Genomic DNA, 21,484 nt, shown 5'->3' on the forward strand with positions numbered 1-21,484 from the left:
CCCCCCGAACCCCCCTCCCCAAACGCTTCCCCGTCGCGCGTCACGGGTGTGCGCGGACCGCAATCCACAATATAAGCATTCTTAGTTGATCAACCTAAGGTTAGTCTTGCGACATAACTTTCGCTAAGGCCGGATTCACACGTTGGCAGAAAAAGCGGGAAAGCAGAGGCCAATCAGAACTCGCGCTAAAAAAGAAAAATGTATTGCTTATTTTCAGCGCGAGTTCTGACTGATTTCTGCTTTTCTAGCACGAGTTCTGAATGGCTTCTGCATTTCTGCTTTAAGATACCTTTACATGGTAGCGTTAAACGTCGAGCGTCTGCGCATGAAAATGCGCAGAATTTTAACGAGATAAATTCTAAATTAGATTCTGCGCAATTTTCTGCGCAAACGCTCGACGCCTAAAGCCCGAATCACACTAGCGGCTCGCGGCTGCGATTGCGTTTGTGATTGTAATTTGCTACGCTCCAATCATACTTGCAATTGGTGCTTTCTGATTGGCTGAGGCAATCGCAGCCACGAGCCGCTAATGTGATTCGGGCTTAACGCTACCGTGTAAAGGCACCTTTACTGCCAAGGTGTAAAATCTCCCTAAGAGAGCTAACTAGGGCTCTTCGATTAATAAAGAAATGCCCATGTGCAATTTTCCCCTAGGACTCTCCGTCTCCTAGTTATTTTGTAAAAGCTTTAACGCTCGATAACTCCGAAACTATCGATGCGGCGAAAAAAGTCTATATTACCCTTTTTGCAGGCCCTAAGGATATCCTTCGATTCCCATAGGTCCGAATCTCCAATCGTCGATTTGAAAAAAAACATGATTTTACGATTAAGTGTCGGTCTACAATAGTGATTTAAGCTCTAAGCCTTAAGAAATTGACCAATCACGATCAAGTATGAGGAGAATACTCGACTGTGATTAGTCAATTTCTTAAGGCTTAGAGCTTAAATCACTATTGTAGACCGGCACTAATCGAATGACAAAGAACGTAAAAATAATGAAAGTATACCTAACCTGACCCATACCGGCGCTTTTATCAGCAGATAGCATTATTAATACACTTGGCCTTACAACTACACTTCTGTAGTTAGTAATGTACGCATCGTATTAACGAAAAAACGCTACCGCTATCCAAAGCAACGAAAAGACATTTCGAGCACAAATCCGGTCCAAAACGTCTTTTCATCACTCTCAACAGCGCACAGCGAGTACACTCGTACAACCACACTACGATAACGCGCGGTTGACACATCCACTATCCAAAGCGGTAAAATCCCGGTACGGGTACTCTTACATCTGACCTGTAACGGTACTTTACCGCCCTCGATAACAAATGATATTCAGCGATAGACACACAAATGCGATCACACCGTCGCATTAACACTTCAGAATCTTCCTGTCACTTTTTAACGAAAACACTTAACCTCCTGTTAGCGGACAACGTGCCCGCTATTCGAAGCAATTGAACGATCCTTGGAGTACTTATTTCCGACCCGGAATGTCGCTTCAGTGCCGTCAACAACGTTCGACACTTCCCGACACGATAGAACACCGCGTGCTACGCGCGATTAACACTTCCGTTGCGCAAAGTGGCGCGGGACGCGGGACATCGACGCAAGTGTACCGCGTTCCGAAACACATCGATACATCGACACTCTACCTGTCTCGTATCATGACTAACACCGCGTTTCCTATGTGTGTTAAAGCGTTTTCTAATGTAGCGAGTTAATAGCTCTGAGAGCGATTAATGACATCGTTGCGTCGTCTCTGCCAATAAAAGGCTTGAATTCATATTAAAATATATTGATTAATTCATCGGGTTTGAATTAACCCGTTCATTCGAAAACACTATAACACCGCATTTCCATGTGTCTTGGACTGTGTCTCCTTACCTTTATGCAAATCCAAATGTTCCGATAGCCGGACGTACAATGAGCCAAAAGATAGTGCTCCCTCGACCATGTACTCTGTAAAGTTATCGCAAAGATAAATCACGAGCTCCAATTACCCATAATCCAATGCAAAGAAGATGTAGCTATTCGAAAAATTTATGTTTATCGAATAAACTGCAGTAGTTTTATCAGTCGGAGATAGGGGCGAAGCCCGCTTTCCCGCAGAGGGGGCTCCATTTGCGGAAGATATAATCTAACTCAAACCCAATTTTTGTTGCGATTCACCACGTTGCAAATTTCGATTTCAAACAAATTGTCAATCTTCTACGCCTAATAATCGTAGGTTTCAATCGCATACTATCTTATACATTTTGAATTTCAATTTCGTGCACTCTAGGAAAAAGTAAGCGAAACGCATACGCGTGTGGATGCGCGCGGAACGTGCGATAAGGACTTGTCATTTGCATTTTAATTTTAACACATTTAATAATTAACAAGTGATTGAAAAATATATTTGAATGATTGCGACACAAGGCAACTCCAAAACGGGCTGCACCGGGGCGCGAACCGCGGACCCTAACAAGAGTCACCGACGTGACACCCAGTCTGTGGGACCACCACAGCCCCTAATATTATTCCAATGAATTCTACCTTATATGTTTTATTCCAGTGTTAAGATTCTACCTTTAAAATGATAATACTAACCTTATATTTATCTTATACACCAAGAGTCTACCTTATATTTATCCTATAAACTAAAAGTCTACCTAAAATTAATAAGATTAATACTAATAGTTACTTAAATCTATCCAATTACCTTATCTAAAACTACTACCCTATAATTATAGTCAAATTACTCACAAACTGGGTGATTCTGGATATCATGCGCGCGCACCGCACCGCGCATGCGCGTCGCGCCTGCGCACGCAAGTATTTCATTTTCATCGCAGAAACTGATAGTATATATTACGCTACACACCTTATGACTATCTATCTTACTAACTAATTGTAACTAATTACCATTTTATCCTAAATAGACACCAAAAAATTAGTGCCTCTTTTTCTGGATTTTCACCTCACCGCAAGCGATGCAAGTGCTTTCAATAATCCCCACCTGCATCACCTGCGGTGAGACGAACCCCCCGAGGTGGGCACCCCTGGGCCCGGACCGCGGGTCCCTCTCTCTCTCCACAGGTCCGCTACAGCCCCTACTATAATCCTTCCATTTTTTCCTTATATACTCATAGCTTACATTACAAGCACATGCGAGAAAAACTAATTTTTGATATATATTAATAATTAACCTACCTATTATGTTTCTCCGCCTACCGGCGTTAACCGGGTGTTCCGTAATTACCTACTTTAATTGATTAATTAATTAATTAATTAATTAATTAATTAATCAAATAGACAAACAACCAAAATATGTATACATATATAGGTGATGAGTATCTTAACTTACGTTGCCTATTTTTACGATTTCACTTTGTCCAAGGAGGATACCAAAAGGCTTTCAATAATCCCCACCTGCATCACCTGCGGTGAGACGAACCCCCCGAGGTGGGCACCCCTGGGGCCCGGACCGCGGGTCTCTCTCTCTCTCTCTCCACAGGTCCGCTACAGCCCCTATTATAATCCTTCCATTTCTTCCTTATATACTCATAGCTTACATTACAAGCACATGCGAGAAAAACTAATTTTTGATATATATTAATAATTAACCTACCTATTATGTTTCGAGTATCCCCCCTATGTGAACCCTTCCGTACCCGCAACCATTGGACTAATGCATTCGAACCATTCATTAATCCAATGATTGCGGGGATACAAGGACCCATTGTGGGATACATCGGGGCCTGGACTACCTCACCTCCACCACAGCCCCTCCACATTTCATTCTTTCGATTTTTCCTTATATATTCCTACCTTACGATAAAGCACATGCGAGAAAACTTAAATTTAAGACTTGTCCTATAGAGGCATAAAAAATATAATTGATGCCTCTTTTTTCTGGATTTTCACTTTGGCACACGAAACACGAATATTTTTATTAATCCACATCCGATATCCCGTGTGCCAAGACGAACCCCCTGAGGTGGGGCACCCTTGGGCCCGGACCGCGGGTCTCTCCACAGGTCCGCTACAGCCCCTACTATAATCCTTCCATTTCTTCCTTATATACACTTACTCTATATTTAAAGCACATGCGAGAATAACTAATTTTTGATATATATTAATAATTAACCTACCTATTATGTTTCTCCGCCTACCGGCGTTAACCGGGTGTTCCGTAATTACCTACTTTAATTGATTAATTAATTAATTAATTAATTAATTAATTAATTAATTAATTAATCAATTAAAGGTAATCACGGAACACCCGGTTAACGCCGGTAGGCGGAGGAACATAATAGGAAGGTTAATTATTAATATATATCAAAAATTAGTTATTCTCGCATGTGCTTGTAATGTAAGCTACGAGTATATAAGAAAGAATCGAAAGAACGTTATTAAGGGGCTGTGGTGGACAGGTATAGTCCGGGCCTCGACGTATCCCAAAATGGATGTTTGCATTCCCACAGGCGTACGATCGATGAGTGATTTAAATGCATCCTCGGACGTTTGTGGGGACGAAAAAGTCCATATATAAGGGGGATACTTTTTTCGTATCTCCCTTATAAATGGACTTTTTCGTTCCCACAAACGTCCGAGGATGCATTTAAATCACTCATCGATCGTACGCCTGTAAGAATGCAAACACCCATCATTTTGGGATACGTCGAGGCCCGGACTATACCTGTCCACAACAGCCCCTTAATATCGTTCTTTCGATTCTTCCTTACATACTCGTAGCTTACATTACAAGCACATGCGAGAATAACTAATTTTTGATATATATTAATAATTAACCTACCTATTATGTTTCTCCGCCTGCCAGCGTTAACCGAGTATTCCGTAATTAGTTTACTACTACTTTAATTGATTAATTAATTAATTAGTTAATCAATCAATTCAACAACTGAAATAGATGATGAGTACGATATGTTTTATTATATACGATTAATATCATGATAATCGCACGAGTAATCTTTGCTTAATTATTAGAGATGAAGTGAAGAGACTTTGCGTGAAACGCGCGATCATAATATATATCGTGTAATAATAATAACAATATTATAATCTGATTGTAAACAAAATTCTGTAAATTGATTAAAACATGAATCAAACGTGTCTTTGTTTGTATCGTTTTGATTAGGAATAAGTTACGCTTCTTAAGAGCATAATCAATAATCCACCCATTCTCTTCTGATAGAATCGAGCACGAATCGAATACACGATAATAATACCACCAGTATCCGAACGAACATTAACGAGCAATGTATCGCGCAACCAGCGACAACTCTCTCTCTCTCTGTAATGTGAAGGGACCTTGTAAAAAACAATTAAAAATTATTTTGTTCTCACTAATGATATTTAATAAAATTGCTGAGCAAACACAGATTTTCTCATTTTATGGATAAATGATAATATCTAAGATAAATAATTTTTCTATAAAATATTACAATAGAACGGGTTTCTATCTTATTTCGCTAATTATATAACAAAAGAAATATGCATTCGATATCTTAATTATAAAATATTGCACAGGCAGTATATTGATGTAGCAAACTAATATAATATATCACGTGTAACAATAATAATATTATAGAGTATAATAGAATAGGTTTCTATCTTATTTCGCTAATAATTTAACAAAAATAATATATATTTTATATCTGAATTATAAAATATTGCAGAGGCAGTATATTGAAATGTGGCAAAGTAATACATATCGTGTAATAATTATAACAATATTTGAATCTGATTCTAAACAAAATTGTGTAAATTGATTAAAATGTGAATCAGTCTTGTTGTCTCGTGTGTCTTTGGAATAATATTGAATAAGTTTTTACTACAAAGAAACCATACATGTTACGCACAGGTGGGTAATATCTCTTGGTTAGTTTCAGAGAAGGATGTAATCGTTTGATGTCTAGGACCACCAGCAGCAGCAGTTCCAAATTGTAGGCCAGTGGGCAATAACTTAACGTTACCACGACGACACCTCTATTTATTAAAGTCTGAAAATACAAATTCGACATCATTATATATATATGTGTGTGTGTGTGTGTGTATGTGTTTTCTCATAAACTACGAAGAAACCATACCTGTTACGCACATGTGGGTAATATCTCTTAGTTAGTTTCAGAGAAGGATGTAATCGTTTGATGTCTAGGACCACCAGCAGCAGCAGCTCGTGACACCAGCAGCAGTTCCAAATTGTAGGCCAGTGGGCAATAACTTAACGTTACCACGACGACATCTCTATTTAATAAAGTCTGAAAATATAAATCCGACATCATTATATATATATATATATATATGTGTGTGTGTGTGTGTGTGTGTGTGTTTTTTCATAAACTACGAAGAAACCATACCTGTTACGCACATGTGGGTAATATCTCTTAGTTAGTTTCAGAGAAGGATGTAATCGTTTGATGTAATTGTCTGTGACCAGCTCGTGACACACAGCAGTTCGAAATAAAAACTTGTAAATTATTTATGAAAAAAAAAAACTAAAATTTCTTTGCTTTATACTGCGAGTTGCTGGAAAAAAAAAAAATAAGAATTAATAATTCTATCATTAATATATAAAATTTTATATATTACAGCAGCTTACCTCAGTTTTTTGAGGCCGCCGTCTCGCGGTCCTCCTGCTCCTTCTGGCCGGGAAGTTGCCCCCCCGCGCTGTTCTCTCGACGCATCGCGACGATGTTTGAATGCGAATATCGCCGCTCAAATTCTTTCCGTTGGGTGATCCACTCCTCACGCGGTATCCCCGCACGGAAAGATTTTTTTTCTATGTCTTGAATTTTCTTTTGGTCATCCATCTGAAAATAAAACATAAAATGTTACATTTTACGATTTCGCGGTACTTTGAATAAACGCGGTACCATGATATTCCGGCGGAACGGGGATTACCCTACCTACCTTGTGCTACGACAATCCGAAGCGTAATGAGATGCCAGAAACTTGTCCCGCGGCTCACGGCTCAGCGATGGAAGATGTAACGCACGCAATCGCGAACCGCGTATATGTTGCACATACGCGATTTCTGGCATCACTGGAGGAGAGAGCCGTCCTCTCCCCACCACGTGGATAATGCGCGGACAAATACGCGATCGTAATTGGTGGAGAACGGAGAGACCGAAAACGTAAGCGAATTGACCAATCACGGTCGAACGGTAAGGCAGCCATATTGAAACGTAAGCAACGGTGAAAATTCTTAAGTCAAAGCGTATCTAGATACATCCTACTCCTACAGCCTTGTTACTGCCATTGTAGACGACGCGTTAGTTTTGATTGCGCGTATTTTTGACGAGTTTCCTACGATTTCTCCCATCGCGTAGCAATTTAAATATCGTAAAAGAAAATTTATTAAATAAATATATTTTCATCAAAATTCAAGTCTTGACCGGGTCAAACTAAACATTTACGGAAAATTTATTAATTATATCAACTATTCGTACGCGAATGCGACGAAGCGAGAAACGCATCGACGAGGTGGTGCTGCGGCACTTGAACAATCTAATAAGCGACATAAGACTGGGAGACATCGTAGTAAGATTGCAATAAATAATTACATATTGGTGTCTTAAGTAAAACTTATTCTTCTCACTTAATTTTTAAAATGTTTATCTTTTTCTTATATAGGTAAACAACATATCAAAGGATGCACGTAGAAACCAATTGTTACGAATCGGAAAAAAGATACGCGAGGAAGTGCTAGCGCAAAAGGGAAAACTTGGCAGTTGTCGTTTGTCTGTGCCTCTATCATGCCTATTTGTATTGCGACCCTTGCAAAGTGACGTAAACATTAGAAATATTGTGTCTGATGTAACTAGTTATAGATGAAAGAGAAACTTTCTTCCAACGATGAGATGAAAACAAAAGGAAAACATGGAACACGAATAATCCTATATACCGCAGATCCTGAAAAACAGGTTATATATGTAACACTGTATTTGAATTTATTTGATATTATAATTCTATAGGATTTTCGCGTTTTTCCGTTTTATTTTATATGTATATATTTTTGTATAACAATGCTAATTTTATTTATATACAGGTAGTAACAAATAGCCCAAAAGAAATTGCAAACAGGGGCATAGAACTCTTAAAGGAAGTGAATACCAATATAGGGTCGCGACTACGATCGTCTGTTTTGGCATTTCATGAAACGTATATAGCGGAATGTATGGACAGATTGAAAGCTCGTTATGATACACTGTGACTGTTTTAAGTAGAGTGTATTTGGATGGAAAAGAGGAACGCGAAGAACAAATGACAAATAAAATTAAAATGGAAACCATAAAAATGTATCGCGTTATGAAAGTTTTGCAGGAATATATAAATGAATGCGATACAGCTTTCCCAGGAGAACGGAAAATATTACCATAGCGTAGGTAAAGTTATAGTTATATATAATAAAGAGAATGTTTCTTCTTACAAACACATGCACAGTGTAAATGCAACATCTATTCCGATTACAGAGCAGCTCGTGGCAAGCATCTCTCACTTGTTATTCGTTTTGCGAGTCCCGGTCGGAACGTTGACGATATAGATATCTTCACGCATAGTAATGACACATTAGCTTCATTGAGACGTCAGATATTACGTAGGATTAAAGCAAGCGGGACGAATGTGAAACTCGATTTATTTATTAATGGAGATTCGCTGGAACAGTCCGATGATAGGAAACTTCTTTCTCAGATTCCACTGAGGGACAAAATGGTGAATAGGAGACAAAGTTAAAAGTATATAAGCTTTTGGTATTTAATCTTTTTTAATAACAATAAAAGAATCCTTCTTGTACTTAATAATCTCGAGCATTCTGAAAGAAAGACACTTATCCGGCGGCCTTCCGTGCTGCTAAAATTTCAACATATGCCAATGATGCCTCCTGTCGTGCTTTCTTTCAGTTCGACCGATTTGAAAGAGTTGTGCCTTCGACATTGTGCGACTCCATTGTACTTTTAGGTAGATATTTAAGAATCAAGTTGTTGCTTCAAATTTAATTGCTTATACTTCGCTTGTTGAGTTGACTATGAAAAGAAAGGGAAAAGAAATTAGAAGTTTGTCAGGAAACTTGCGTGAGATTCGATATAATATTCATCAACGAGAGATATTTATACGACCGTTGAAATTTATTTCGGAACCCGAAAATGTGATTGCTGCGGGCCGCCACTCTCTAGTTTATCATGACGCACGCATATACGTTAAACACGACATCGAGTTGTCCGCGATGGGTAATCGTTTAAAAATGAAAACACTGTCCTCATTCGGAACAAAAGTTTTTACGGAGAAAAGGAATTGAAAAAAAACGTGACGCAAGTAATAAGACGCAAAGAGGATATGGAGCAAACAAATAAGTAGTTTGTATCGTTGTATGGTACGACCTATATCGTTGATAAAACGATGTGGTCTTTTCGCAAAAATTGTGAAAACGATCATATCGCGCATCGTTTCGATAATATCGTCCGGTATATCGTCCGGTAACAGAGAAGTATTCTACAAAAAAGAATGATAAATAGAGACGAGAAAAAGAAAGTGACGATCTTCAAATTTATCAACCATTAACCGGCCATTGCTCTGACTTATTGAATAAAAAAAGGAACGTGTGTGTGTGTGTGTTATATATAGAATATTATATAAAAATAATCTTATAAAAGAAGAAAAAAAAGAGAATTAAAATCATGTAATGTGGAATAAGCGAGCAGTGTGTATAATAAGATTTCGTGCGAAAAACCAACGACTATGTCAGGACACCAGGAAATAATGACGTATTGATTATTATTGTTCGTATTTATCGAATAACCGAGTTAAACACAGTGTACCAAATTATATAATAGCTTCTATTTGTTAAAAATAATAATGGTACCTAATCTTACTCGGACATGTACATATATAGACACAAACAACCGCTTTTTATATATGTGATAAAAAAATTATTGTATTCCTATTATATATACATTGAGATTTAGAGAAACGCTATTGTAAATCCTGGTTTTTGTACACGGACACTGTATGCTAAGTTCACTCTCTTTTGTTAACACGCGAGATGTAGTCTATAATTATTTAATATTTAATTTTACTCCCACTAAATAATAAGCGCGTATAATATCATGTATAAAAAATACTTGTCCTTTTTTTTTAATTATTCGAAAGATATGGTTCACAAAAACTGGAAGTGTCATGATACTAGTGTCATTTATCTTATGCGTGGTAGAAATAAGGGAGACATAAGTATGTGCGATAGCCGAGCGCGCATTGTACGTAATATAAGATCATTGCCGGAATCGTCGTTTTTGCCATCAGATGAAACAGCGCTCGGCGTTGTAGTTTAAAAAAAAAAAGAAGGAGGAAGAGAGATACGCAAGGGACAGTAGAGATTGCGACGACGGAATGTCATTTTCCTGCGTATACGTACATCATTTAAGATTAGTGTAATTTCGCTGAATACAGATTTCGAGGATGCTACAGACGTAAAACATCGCCTCTATTTTTATTTTTGCGAAAACAATGAAGCGTATTTACATTGGAAATTTCAAATCACCGGAATTATACCGATTCCTACAATATGCTTGTGTACGTAATAAAGTAAAGCGAGGAGAGAAACGAAAAGGAAGATTGTGCATCAGTTTTATGGTATGCGTGATCCCATCTCGCAGATATAAATTGACGAATCATGAAATTTACTATTAATTACGTTATGTACATCGCGCGGCGCATTGCGATTTTACATTCGTTTCCGAGTACGAGGGTCGTCGGACATAAGTCAAAAAGATCAAAGGCAAATGCGTGGACTAGACCGTGCACTGGCGGAAATCACAAGAATAGTGATCATTGTTCTTGAGATCGCGTATGCTCGTAAAGCTAATTCTCATAGTAAACACATAGTAGAAAAAAATAAAATGTCTCCTCGACATTTTCTTAGTTCTAGTTTTTAAAAGTAATTTTAATTGTATTTAGCGCGAATGAGACGCTCTAGTCAATAAAATTACGAATAAATAGAAGGGAATATTTAATAATTTCATTCACGTTTGATATAATCTGTGAAATGTTTTCGGAGCATTCAACTAATGGAAATTACAATGGTGGCCGTAACAGTCCCAATTAAATACACGTCATCCATGAGAAATGTTCTACGTTTCAGTTTCAATTTTCCTTCCTCAGAATTAACACAGCTTTAAAAAATCTTTCGTAACATTTAATACCGCTTTCTGTAAGTAATATCGGATCTAATTGCAGTATATTATTTTGAAAAAAGTCTTTGTTTATCGCTAGATCTAGATCTGGCTCGTCTCCCATAAGTTTGGAAAACCATTTAAAGCACGCCTCGCGATCAGAAACAAATACATCCTGTTCGGCTAAACATTGCCAAATCTGCTCCGCTTGATCAGCGCGTAACCATAATTGTCCATCCTGAAAAATCCATATATTATTTTTTAATAAAATATATTTTTTAACAGAAATTTATGTCTATCTATTTTATTCCAAGATCTGAAATGTACCTTTACAAGAAAACGCAAGAGATTCAATCTTTCCTGTACTTGCATAATATGATTGTATCGACCATCAGGCATAAAAGTATTCGCGTCAATTTCAGGATTTTCCTTTACCAATTGTCTTTACCATTTATCCATATAATTTGTTAAGCTATTTGTTACAAGTATCACTACTGAATGTGTTCACTCTGTAAACGCTCTATTACTTCTTGCCTATGTAGTAAATAAAAAGAGTATGATCAATGTAGTAACGCAATGTGTGTACTATATGTATATTTATATATATATATGTAACGCATACATAGCTATTATTATATGTAGATCATACCTGTAGTGTAAATGATGGCTACGTTGACTATGACCCAAGTTGGGATTTGGTTCATAAAGGCAACATATTTCGCGAATTTGCTTTAACGCAGGAAGAAGAGCCCACTTATCACCATTTTTCAATTCTTCGACACACTTATCCAGCCAGATTGTCTTTTGCGCGTCTCTTTCTTGCGAACATGAATAATCAAGAATCTTTACACGAGCATTCAACGCCGGATCCATAATTTCTGTAGGGACTTCATCGGAATGAGCCAAAGTCTAAAAAAATGTTAACACCTGGCGATAAAAACAATATAAAAGCATTTCAAAGTCTCCAAGATATATTTATATGTATATGAACATGTATATATTTTAGATTCGTCTCACCTTGTGCGCCATAACGCCATCCTTATCATCCTCCGCAAGTCTCCTAATCAATTCTAATAATTTTTCCCGTTGTTTTTTATTGGCGGTCCTCCAACTTGTCTAAAAAATTGCACATTTGATTGTTAAATTTTATGCAATTTAAATTTTGTGATAGAGTATCTTTATATACTATTGTGATAAATACCTGAAAACACTCAAATAAATGGTCAAGCTGTTCAGGACTAAAATCCCAAGCTAACTTGGCTAACAAATCATGAACGTTTTTCACAATCGCCTCGTGTTTACCAGCTTGAGCTGCCCAAACAGCATCCAAGTCTTCAAGTGTAAGTGCACGTTCTTTTATAATAAAGCGTAAAATCTTCTCCAGTTTTTCTACATATTGTGGCTGATGCAACGAATCTCTCAATACAATTTCCAATACTCCATTGTCTTTAATCCATTTCTGTATCACAAAAAAATATATACACATATAATATATATACTTCATAAATACTCCATACAAATAAATACTTCATGATCTTTACAAAATTTATGATATAATTGTCGAACTCGTGATATTCGGCACAATATTCATGTACTTAATAGGATATTCTTTCTCTTTACATATGATTTAAACATCATTATATTAAAGTAAGATATAGAATTATGTATATAATATTATGTCAATTTTAAAGCTGAACTTACTGCCATACGTTCTGCTGTAAGCCATTCTTCCTCTTCCACTATTGTATTACGATGCTGGTGATCCGTAAGTGTGGAACCTTGTAAAAAAACAATTAAAAATTATTTTGTTCTCACTAATGATATTTAATAAAATTGCCGAACAAACACAATTTTCTCATTTTCTGCATAAATGATAATATTTAAGATAAATAATTTCTATATAGAATATTACAATAGAACGGGTTTCTATCTTATATCGCTAATTATTTAACGAAAGAAATATGCATACGATATCTTAGTTATAAAATATTGCACAGGCAGTATATTGATGTAGCAAACTAATATAATATATCACGTGTAACAATAATAATATTATAGAGTATAATAGAATAGGTTTCTATCTTATTTCGCTAATAATTTAACAAAAATAATATATATTTTATATCTGAATTATAAAATATTGCAGAGGCAGTATATTGAAATGTGGCAAAGTAATACATATCGTGTAATAATTATAACAATATTTGAATCTGATTCTAAACAAAATTGTGTAAATTGATTAAAATGTGAATCAGTCTCGTGTATCTTTGGAATAATATTGAATAAGTTTTTACTACAAAGAAACCATACATGTTACGCACAGGTGGGTAATATCTCTTGGTTAGTTTCAGAGAAGGATGTAATCGATGTTGTCTGGGACCAGCTCGTGACACCAGCAGCAGTTCCAAATTGTAGGCCAGTGAGCAATAACTTAACGTTACCACGACGACACCTCTATTTATTAAAGTCTGAAAATACAAATTCGACATCATTATATATATATGTGTGTGTGTGTGTGTGTATGTGTTTTCTCATAAACTACGAAGAAACCATACCTGTTACGCACATGTGGGTAATATCTCTTAGTTAGTTTCAGAGAAGGATGTAATCGATGTTGTCTGGTCTCTCCGCCACCAGCGTTGTAGTAAAACTTATTGTTAGAAAATATACAAAAGAAAAAAAAAGAAAATCTTTGCCGCTTTTTATACCGCCGCTGCGAGTCGCTGAAAAAAAATAAGAATTAATAATTGTATCGTTATAATATACAAAAGTTTATATATATTAAAACAGCTTACCTCAGGTTTTTGAGGCCGCCATCTCGCGGTCCTCCTCCTCCTCCTCCTCCTCCTCCTCCTTTTCCTCCTTGTGTCCTTCTTTGTCCTTGTCACCCGTCGTCCCCTCGAACGGCGTCAGCGTCAATGTGCTTGCCTTCGGCTTCGGTGCTTCGTTGTGGTCGCGGTCGTCACCCGTCCCCTCGCCGCCATCCTCGTGCTCCTGGCCGGGAAGTGGCCCCCTTACCGCATCCTCTGGACGCCGCATCGCGTCGATATCAAACCTGCTATCCCACTGCTCGATTACAAAGCAGCGGAACGCGCTAGAGGGGGACGAGGATGGCGGCGAGACGGTGCGTGACGATGGCGGCGAGGCGGTGGGTGACAATGGCGGCGAGAGAATCGATTCCTCTAACTTCCTTTCTTTTCGGTCATCCATCTGCAAATAGAACGTAAAAGTTGCTTTCCATTTACATCAAAACTGAGATAATTCTCACTTGCGTTCTCTCTCGCTCGCACGTAGAATACATGCGAATGAGAGAGAACGCAAGTTAGAATTATCTGAGATTTGATGTAAATGGAAAGCAACTATAATGTCGACGAGTCGCGCGGTACCATGGTATCCCGGCGGAGCGGGGATTAGGGCCACCGCACAAGCTTTTCCGTAATGCATTACGTTACGTTAAGTACTGATTCTAAACCTAAACCTAAATCTAAACTCGTACGTAATCTCAAACTTCAGTCAACGCACAGAGAAAATCGTAACGTAACGAAAGCATACTATGTTACGATTTTGTTTGTGCGTTGACTGAAGTTTAAGATTACGTACGAGTTTAGGTTTACAATCAGTACTTAACGTAATGTAATACATTACGGAAAAGCTTGTGCGGTGGCCCTAACTCTGCTTTTGCAGAGAGTTAAGGTGCCTTTTCACGCTCGACGCTCATTTTTAGCGTCAAAATAGGTCACGTGATTAAAGGTTTAGGTTTAGGTTTAGAATCAGTACTTAACGTAACGTAATGCATTACGGAAAAGCTTGTGCGGTGCCTCTTACCCTACCTACCTACCTTGTGCTACGACGATCGAAAGCGTAATGAGGAGAGTCGTCCTCTCCCCACCACGTGGGATAATGCGCGGACAAATGCGCGATCGTAATTGGTGGAGAACGGGAAGACCGAAGACGTAAGCGAATTGACCAATCACGATCGAAAGGTAAGGCAGCCATATTTGTCGCTTTCCATTTACATCAAAACTCGGATAAATCTCACTTGCGTTCTCTCTCGCTCGCACGTAGTATACATGCGAGCGAGAGAGAACGCAAGTGAGATTTATCCGAGTTTTGATGTAAATGGAAAGCGACAAATATGGCTGCCTTACCTTTCGATCGTGATTGGTCAATTCGCTTACGTCTTCGGTCTTCCCGTTCTCCACCAATTACGATCGCGCATTTGTCCGCGCATTATCCCACGTGGTGGGGAGAGGACGACTCTCCTCATTACGCTTTCGATCGTCGTAGCACAAGGTAGGTAGGTAGGGTAAGAGGCACCGCACAAAGCTAAATATTTCCTTCAATTTAGACTTTTCCCCTCAATCCCTGTAATTATTCTAATTAAATTACACGCGCGCGGAATGTAAATGTTGCGCCTTTTGCCTTATTTGCTCCCTCATCCTTCACTCTAACATATGACGATCACGTGGAAAATAAAAGTATCGCGAACGTGACTAGAGAAGTGGTAAGCGATAAGACATGAGAAAGTAATTAATAAAAAATGTCTTGTAAAAGGAGCGGCATAAATTAATCGGCGAGCGTCGCGAAACATCAGAGTAGTAGAGCGGGATTCTCTAACGCCTTTTTAGCGACGATTATTCGTTGTCGTTAGCGAGCGGTAGCCTATGAGAGTTGCGCGCTTTTCACCAGGATTGTCCTTGCCATTGGCTGTCGCTAGTTAACGATACCGAAAACTGTCGATAGCAAGTTACTGAATCCCGCTACGGATAAAATCTTTAACGGAACATATTTTTCCAATCGACAATCGACATCGTTTTAGTCAAAATTAGGTTAGATGGGCGAAACGTAGTAAATATCTACACTCGAATGAATCATATACATTGTCAATTAACTGACATTTATAACAAATATATTGTTGAAAAATGAATAAAGAAACATTGAACGAATACTTGGAAATTTTGACTGGCCATATTTTTGATGATGATAAGCTGGTAATTATATTGCGAACACGTGCATATATAACGCTTATCTATATTTTGTATATAAATATAATTAATGCACAATTAATATTTTTAGGTCACTTATAAATGGCTAAGTAACGAGTTACACGTTCATGTGAATATAGCGAAACAGATCTTATGGGAATTGTACCAAAAATATAAAAACAAGGATATCGAATGCACATATTTATTAATAGGCTTTCTAAAGGATAATGAAATGCGTGTAGAGATAGTAAAAGAATCTACTTTGTCGAAGGCTAAAGAAAAGTTCGATAAAATCATTTCGCAGCATCTCTACAGTGTTCACAAACCTCTTGCGAATTTGGAATTACTCGCCACTTCTGGTCCTGGAAATATAAATTACGGCGCAATAAAATGTGATGCCTGTAAAGAGAGAAGTGACGAGGAAATGCAGCTGTTACGTTGGGGTACAGCTGCGAAGAAAATTACATTGGAAAATAGGACGAATTCAAAGCCTGTAGATTTTGTAAATCCATCAAAGGTAGGAAAGAATTGCGATACGGCGAAGAAAAGTGGATTTAATAATTCGTTCGGTATGACTGGAAAGCCAAAGAATTCGGAAAAATTAAAATTCTTTCGACAACGGAATAAACGCTCGACGAAGGAAGATAAAAATTTTTTAAAGGAAACAAAATTGACAAAGAAGAAGGAAGATTCGATGAAAAAAGACGAAGCTTTAAGGAAGGAAGCTAAAGAATTAACGGAAAAGGAAAATCATTTTGTGGAAAATGATAAAGATTCTGTACAAAATCATAAAAATTCTTCTAAGAATAAAGGTTCTATGGAGAAGAATAAAGGCTCTGTCGATTCTATCGCTAAAAAAGTGTCTCCAAAGAGCTACTGCTCCTCTTCTGTAAAATCAGGAAGCTTGGATAATTTTTTCGTAAAACTTGCATCTCCTTCAAAGCCTACAGAAATGATATTAACGGAAAAGAAAAACGATAATGCCGAACAGAAAGAAGTTATGGAAAAAAGGAAAGCTAAAAAAAAGGAGAATTTACGTGGAAAAAAGCGTAATAGAAGCAAAGAAACGGAAGAAACTGCCAAGAAGAGAGAGAAAGTGATGAAAAACCAATCCACGTTGACAGATTTTTTTAACAAGTGTTAGATTTGTGTTTTAATTTTGAAAGTTCAATTAATTCATAAATATTTGTTTATTCTATATTTTTATAAATTATTTATTAAGATATAGATGATTGAATTAAACGATAAATATTATATACAACATTAGTAACGATAAGTGATATTCGATATTAATATTTTTGTGTAACGCGATATTAAAAAATTTTTTGAGTTCATATTTGGTTATCGTTAAGCGCTTGGTAATTTATTGTTTAGCAACTAGTTGATTTATCAATTATTATTCTATACATTTTGTTTAAAATTAATAACTAACTTTCAAATATTATTTAATAATAAAAAATTTTTAATATAAAAAATGTTGCGGTTTAATATTTTAGAAAATACCTTTAAAATTAATGAAAAAGAATAATATAAATATATGTATAATATATCAAAGTTACCGTATATATTTGATTTGCTACGGAATATTCCACAAATATATTGTATAGTTAATACAAATTATAAATTGTAACTAATCGATTAAATTTATCACACTTCATTTCTCGCAACAAGATGAGTAATACATTATCTGGTAAACGTACTTATATTATCAGGATTGGTTATAGTAGTTGCACCTTTTGCTCCGACTGAATAAGCAACCATCGATACCTAGTCTGAATGTGAAATTAAATCGCGAATAATAAAATTACGAATCATAATGTTTAATTACCGTAATATCATTATGTTATTGCTTTTAATCGTGTGCGACAAATGTTTGTGCGACATATGCAAAATCTGTATATGTTCTGCCTTAAGTAAGTCCAAAAAAAACATCGACAACAATCATCTCTTCTCGATTTAAATCTCCAAAATCTACCATCACCTCACTGCTGGAACTCTTTATGCAGGAAACAATTTTATTAACCACTTATTACTACAAAAATCATCAATTCGTATTTTAAACGTTCGAAACAATCGCATTCCTCTGATTTATCTAAAAAAATTTAACATTATTGAAAGGATTAAAAGATGTAAATATTAATGGAAATTCTTTGTCAGGATTTCCAGATATTTTTCCGAAAGATTTGGAAATACTGGATTTATCCTTTAACAATCTAACACAATGATTCCAGAAACGGTTTCTATTAAGAATTTTCCAAATTTAAGAATTTTAAAAGTTAATGAAAATCGTCTAAAAGATATAAAAATCCGGTCTGAATTGAGATTGGAAAGGCTTGAAGTAAATATTGTGGAGACGATTGAAGAGATTAGTAAAGAAGCATTTCTAATGCTACGGGAGAGAGAGAGAGAGAGAGAGAGAGAGAGAGAGAGAGAGAGAGAGAGAGAGAGAATGATTGTATTAACATAACTATATTTCGAGTAATAAGAAATTGAGTACAATCGAGAAAAATGTTTTTCAGCGTATGAATATTTGTTTTGTAAGTATATTTTATAACTTGTTAGAAAAAATATATTATTATCGATTATTCCGTCGAATATTCTCGACTGTGATTGGTCGATTTGTTCGCTACTGGCGGCGACATGCGACCAATGTAGAACGGGCTTTAGACGACGCATTCGTTATGTATCTAGATACACAATACGGGTCAAACTAAACATTTACGGAAGATTTATTAATTATATCAACTATTCGTACGCGAATGCGACGAAGCGAGAAAAACGCATCGACGAGGTGGTGTGCTGCGGCGGCACTTGAACAATCTAATAAGCGACGTAAGACTGAAAGACATCGTAGTAAGATTGCAATAAATAATTACATATCGGTGTCTTAAGTAAAACTTGTTTTTCTCACTTAATTCTTAAAACGTTTATCTTTTTCTTATATAGGTAAACAAAATATCAAAACATCATTGAAACATCTCGAGAAAAGTCTTCGGAGGGATGCAGCACGTGGAAACCCCAATTGTTACAAATCAGAAAAAGGATACGCGAGGAAGTGTGCTAGCGCAAAAGAGTGTGTACAGTGTTGGCAGTTGTCATTTGTCTGTGCCTCTATCATGCCTATTTGTATCGCGACCCTTGCAAAGTGACGTAAACATTCGGAATATTCTGTCTGTTGTAACTAGTTATAGATGAAAGAGAAACTTGCTTCCACAATGATGAGATGAAAACAAAAGGAAAACATGGAAGACGAATAATCCTATATACCGCAGATCCTGAAAAACAGGTTATATATGTATATATATATATATATTTTACGCTATTAATAACATATATCGCTAACAAATTATTACAAAAAGTAAACACGAGTACAGAATGCGTCGGAATTATTGCAAATTTGCTTCTATATAATTTTAAATAACAATAGTGAGATAACGATACCGCATTTGTATATCGCATTTAGAATTTTTTCAAAATTTATAGGGAACTCTGGAAAGTGAATATATATTCCCCACCCAATGGACGCTGAACAAACGTGGCCCACGGAGAAAGAATCGGCTGAAGCACAGCGGCCAATAGAAAGAGAAAAATTGTCAAAGCTGGAACCAAAAGCAACTTCTGAATACGAATGAAGCTCACTTCTCCCAAATCCCTGCGTAGGGATTCTTCCAACGTAGAATAGAATTTTTCGTATCTTTCGATGTTCCTTTTCCTGTCCTGATCTGATTTCGAGTAATGTAAAGTAGTGGGTGTACGTGTGTGTGTGTGTGCGTGCGTGCGTGCGTGCGTGTGCGTGCGTGTGTTTTCTCATACTCTACGAAGAAACCATACCTGTTACGCACATGTGGGTAATATCTCTTAGTTAGTTTCGGAGAAGGATGTAATGTCGATGTTGTCTGGGACCACCAGCAGCTCGTCGTGACACCAGGGAGGATCGCGTTCGAGAACATGACTCGTCGTGTGCACACAAGCGTCGTTCTATCTTTGTTCAACTTTCAGTAAATAACAAAGATAGAACGACGCTCGGTGCAGACGGGGGTGATGTTCTCGAACGCAGCCCAGCAGTTGCAAATTGTAGGCCAGTGGGCAATAACTTAACGTTAGGACGACATCTCTATTTATTAAATCCTGAAAATATAAATTCGACATCATTGTGTGTATGTGTTTTCTCATAAACTACGAAGAAACCATACCTTTTACGCACATGTGGGTAATATCTCTTAGGCCCAGTTCCACAACTTACTTTAACCCAAGTTTAACTCGTTAATGGAAAATTCACATTACGTCCGATGTACAAATGTATCCCCAATCGTATCCAGTCGTACATTGTACATCGGATGCGCAATGTGAATATCCTCCATTAACGAGTTAAACTCCGGTTGGTAAGAGTAAGTTGTGGAATCGGGCCTTAGTTAGTTTCAGAGAAGGATAGTAATCGATGTTGTCTGGTTAGGCTCCGCCACCAGCAGTGTAGTAAAACTTATTGTTAGAAAATATACAAAAGAAAAAAAAAAGAAAATTTTTGCCGCTTTTTATACCGCCGCTGCGAGTCGCTGAAAAAAAATAAGAATTAATAATTGTATCGTTAATATACAAAAGTTTATATATTAAAACAGCTTACCTCAGGTTTTTGAGGCCGCCGTCTCGCGGTCCTCCTGCTCCTGCTCCTCCTCCTCCTCCTCCTCCTCCTCCTCCTTGTGTCCTTCGTCCTTGTCACCCGTCGTCCCCTCGCCGGGCTGCGAGTTGCTGAAAAAAATGAGAATTTATAATAATTATATCATTAATATACAAGTTTATACATACAAGCAGCTTATTACCTCGCGCCAATTTCTGTCGCTTGGTGAAATTAACGGTAATGAAATTATTTGAGAAATGAGCCGCTACTTGCCTAAATCAAAAAACTATGATACATTTTTATCTAATCTTATTATTCGTGTATAGATTTAATTTAATAAACATGAAAGCTTACCCTTTTCTCGTTTGTCTCGGTGTCTCGTTCTTCTCTCTCTCTCTCTCTCTCTCTCTCTCTCTCTCTCTCTCTCTCTCTCTCTCTCTCTCTTTCTCAGAGGGAGAGAGATATATGTTGAGCAATGTTGCGTCCTCGATATTGTAGCTCGCGAGACAAAGATACTCGACAAAGATGCGAAGTAGAATCCCACGTTAAGGAAGCAAAGGAGGAAAGTTGCCAAAGTTTCGAGCAGTTTCCAGTATTTGCTGCCATGTTTCAGCGTACTCGTTTCACGGACGCTTGTTCCTGTTTGCAGAGTTATAAATTTAGTGTGTTTAGCTAGATGGAGAATGATATTTTTCCGCAGCGTCGAT

The 21,484-nt window shown here is 37.1% G+C and overlaps 2 protein-coding genes and 3 long non-coding RNA genes across 10 annotated transcripts; 2 read left to right on the forward strand and 3 right to left on the reverse strand.

Annotated features, from left to right (window-relative positions):
* Positions 1 to 5,831: 5,831 nt before the first annotated feature.
* LOC115238041 lies at positions 5,832 to 6,450 on the reverse strand. The gene is made up of 3 exons (XR_003884429.1): positions 6,369 to 6,450; positions 6,099 to 6,269; positions 5,832 to 6,011 (listed from the first exon to the last, which is right to left on the reverse strand). It is a non-coding gene; the product is annotated as an uncharacterized LOC115238041 (long non-coding RNA).
* A 2,907-nt stretch (positions 6,451 to 9,357) lies between these two features.
* LOC115238043 (probable ubiquitin carboxyl-terminal hydrolase FAF-X) lies at positions 9,358 to 13,036 on the reverse strand. Its single transcript, XM_029811546.1, has 7 exons — positions 13,024 to 13,036; positions 12,879 to 12,955; positions 12,379 to 12,636; positions 12,195 to 12,293; positions 11,827 to 12,086; positions 11,505 to 11,711; positions 9,358 to 11,415 (listed from the first exon to the last, which is right to left on the reverse strand). The coding sequence occupies exons 1-6, from the start codon at positions 13,034 to 13,036 to the stop codon at positions 11,669 to 11,671; spliced, it is 750 nt and encodes a 249-aa protein (XP_029667406.1). The 3' UTR covers positions 9,358 to 11,415; positions 11,505 to 11,668.
* A 116-nt stretch (positions 13,037 to 13,152) lies between these two features.
* LOC115238040 lies at positions 13,153 to 21,146 on the reverse strand. Of its 5 annotated transcripts, none has more exons than XR_003884427.1 (4): positions 21,132 to 21,146; positions 20,784 to 21,050; positions 13,733 to 13,900; positions 13,153 to 13,645 (listed from the first exon to the last, which is right to left on the reverse strand). It is a non-coding gene; the product is annotated as an uncharacterized LOC115238040 (long non-coding RNA). The 5 variants fall into 5 exon arrangements; XR_003884428.1 differs by lacking the exon at positions 21,132 to 21,146 and having other exon boundaries at positions 20,784 to 20,908; positions 20,980 to 20,994; XR_003884426.1 differs by lacking the exons at positions 20,784 to 21,050; positions 21,132 to 21,146 and adding exons at positions 13,973 to 14,387; positions 15,016 to 15,030.
* Positions 15,824 to 17,489, forward strand: LOC115238039 (DNA polymerase delta subunit 3-like). Its single transcript, XM_029811545.1, has 2 exons — positions 15,824 to 16,168; positions 16,254 to 17,489. The coding sequence occupies exons 1-2, from the start codon at positions 16,100 to 16,102 to the stop codon at positions 17,304 to 17,306; spliced, it is 1,122 nt and encodes a 373-aa protein (XP_029667405.1). The 5' UTR covers positions 15,824 to 16,099; the 3' UTR covers positions 17,307 to 17,489.
* On the forward strand, positions 18,736 to 20,676 carry LOC115238042. Of its 2 annotated transcripts, none has more exons than XR_003884431.1 (3): positions 18,736 to 18,994; positions 19,109 to 19,448; positions 19,646 to 20,676. It is a non-coding gene; the product is annotated as an uncharacterized LOC115238042 (long non-coding RNA). The 2 variants fall into 2 exon arrangements; XR_003884430.1 differs by having other exon boundaries at positions 18,738 to 19,015.
* Positions 21,147 to 21,484: the final 338 nt, after the last annotated feature.

This window comes from Formica exsecta, unplaced genomic scaffold (genome assembly GCF_003651465.1).
Source record: "Formica exsecta isolate Colony F162 unplaced genomic scaffold, ASM365146v1 scaffold32, whole genome shotgun sequence".
NCBI classification, from domain to species: Eukaryota; Metazoa; Arthropoda; class Insecta; order Hymenoptera; family Formicidae; genus Formica; species Formica exsecta.

What these genes read in the sequence shown, in the direction of transcription:
- LOC115238043 (XM_029811546.1), bottom strand. An exon ending in ATGGCGTTATGGCGCACAAG is followed by an intron (nt 12,087 to 12,194) that starts GTGAGACGAATC and finishes ACATTTTTTTAG; the next exon opens with ACTTTGGCTCATTCCGATGA. An exon ending in AGCCATCATTTACACTACAG is followed by an intron (nt 11,712 to 11,826) that starts GTATGATCTACA and finishes TTTACTACATAG; the next exon opens with GCAAGAAGTAATAGAGCGTT.
- LOC115238039 (XM_029811545.1), top strand. Translation starts at nt 16,100, where the DNA reads ATGAATAAAGAAACATTGAACGAATACTTGGAAATTTTGACTGGCCAT. An exon ending in TTTTTGATGATGATAAGCTG is followed by an intron (nt 16,169 to 16,253) that starts GTAATTATATTG and finishes TAATATTTTTAG; the next exon opens with GTCACTTATAAATGGCTAAG.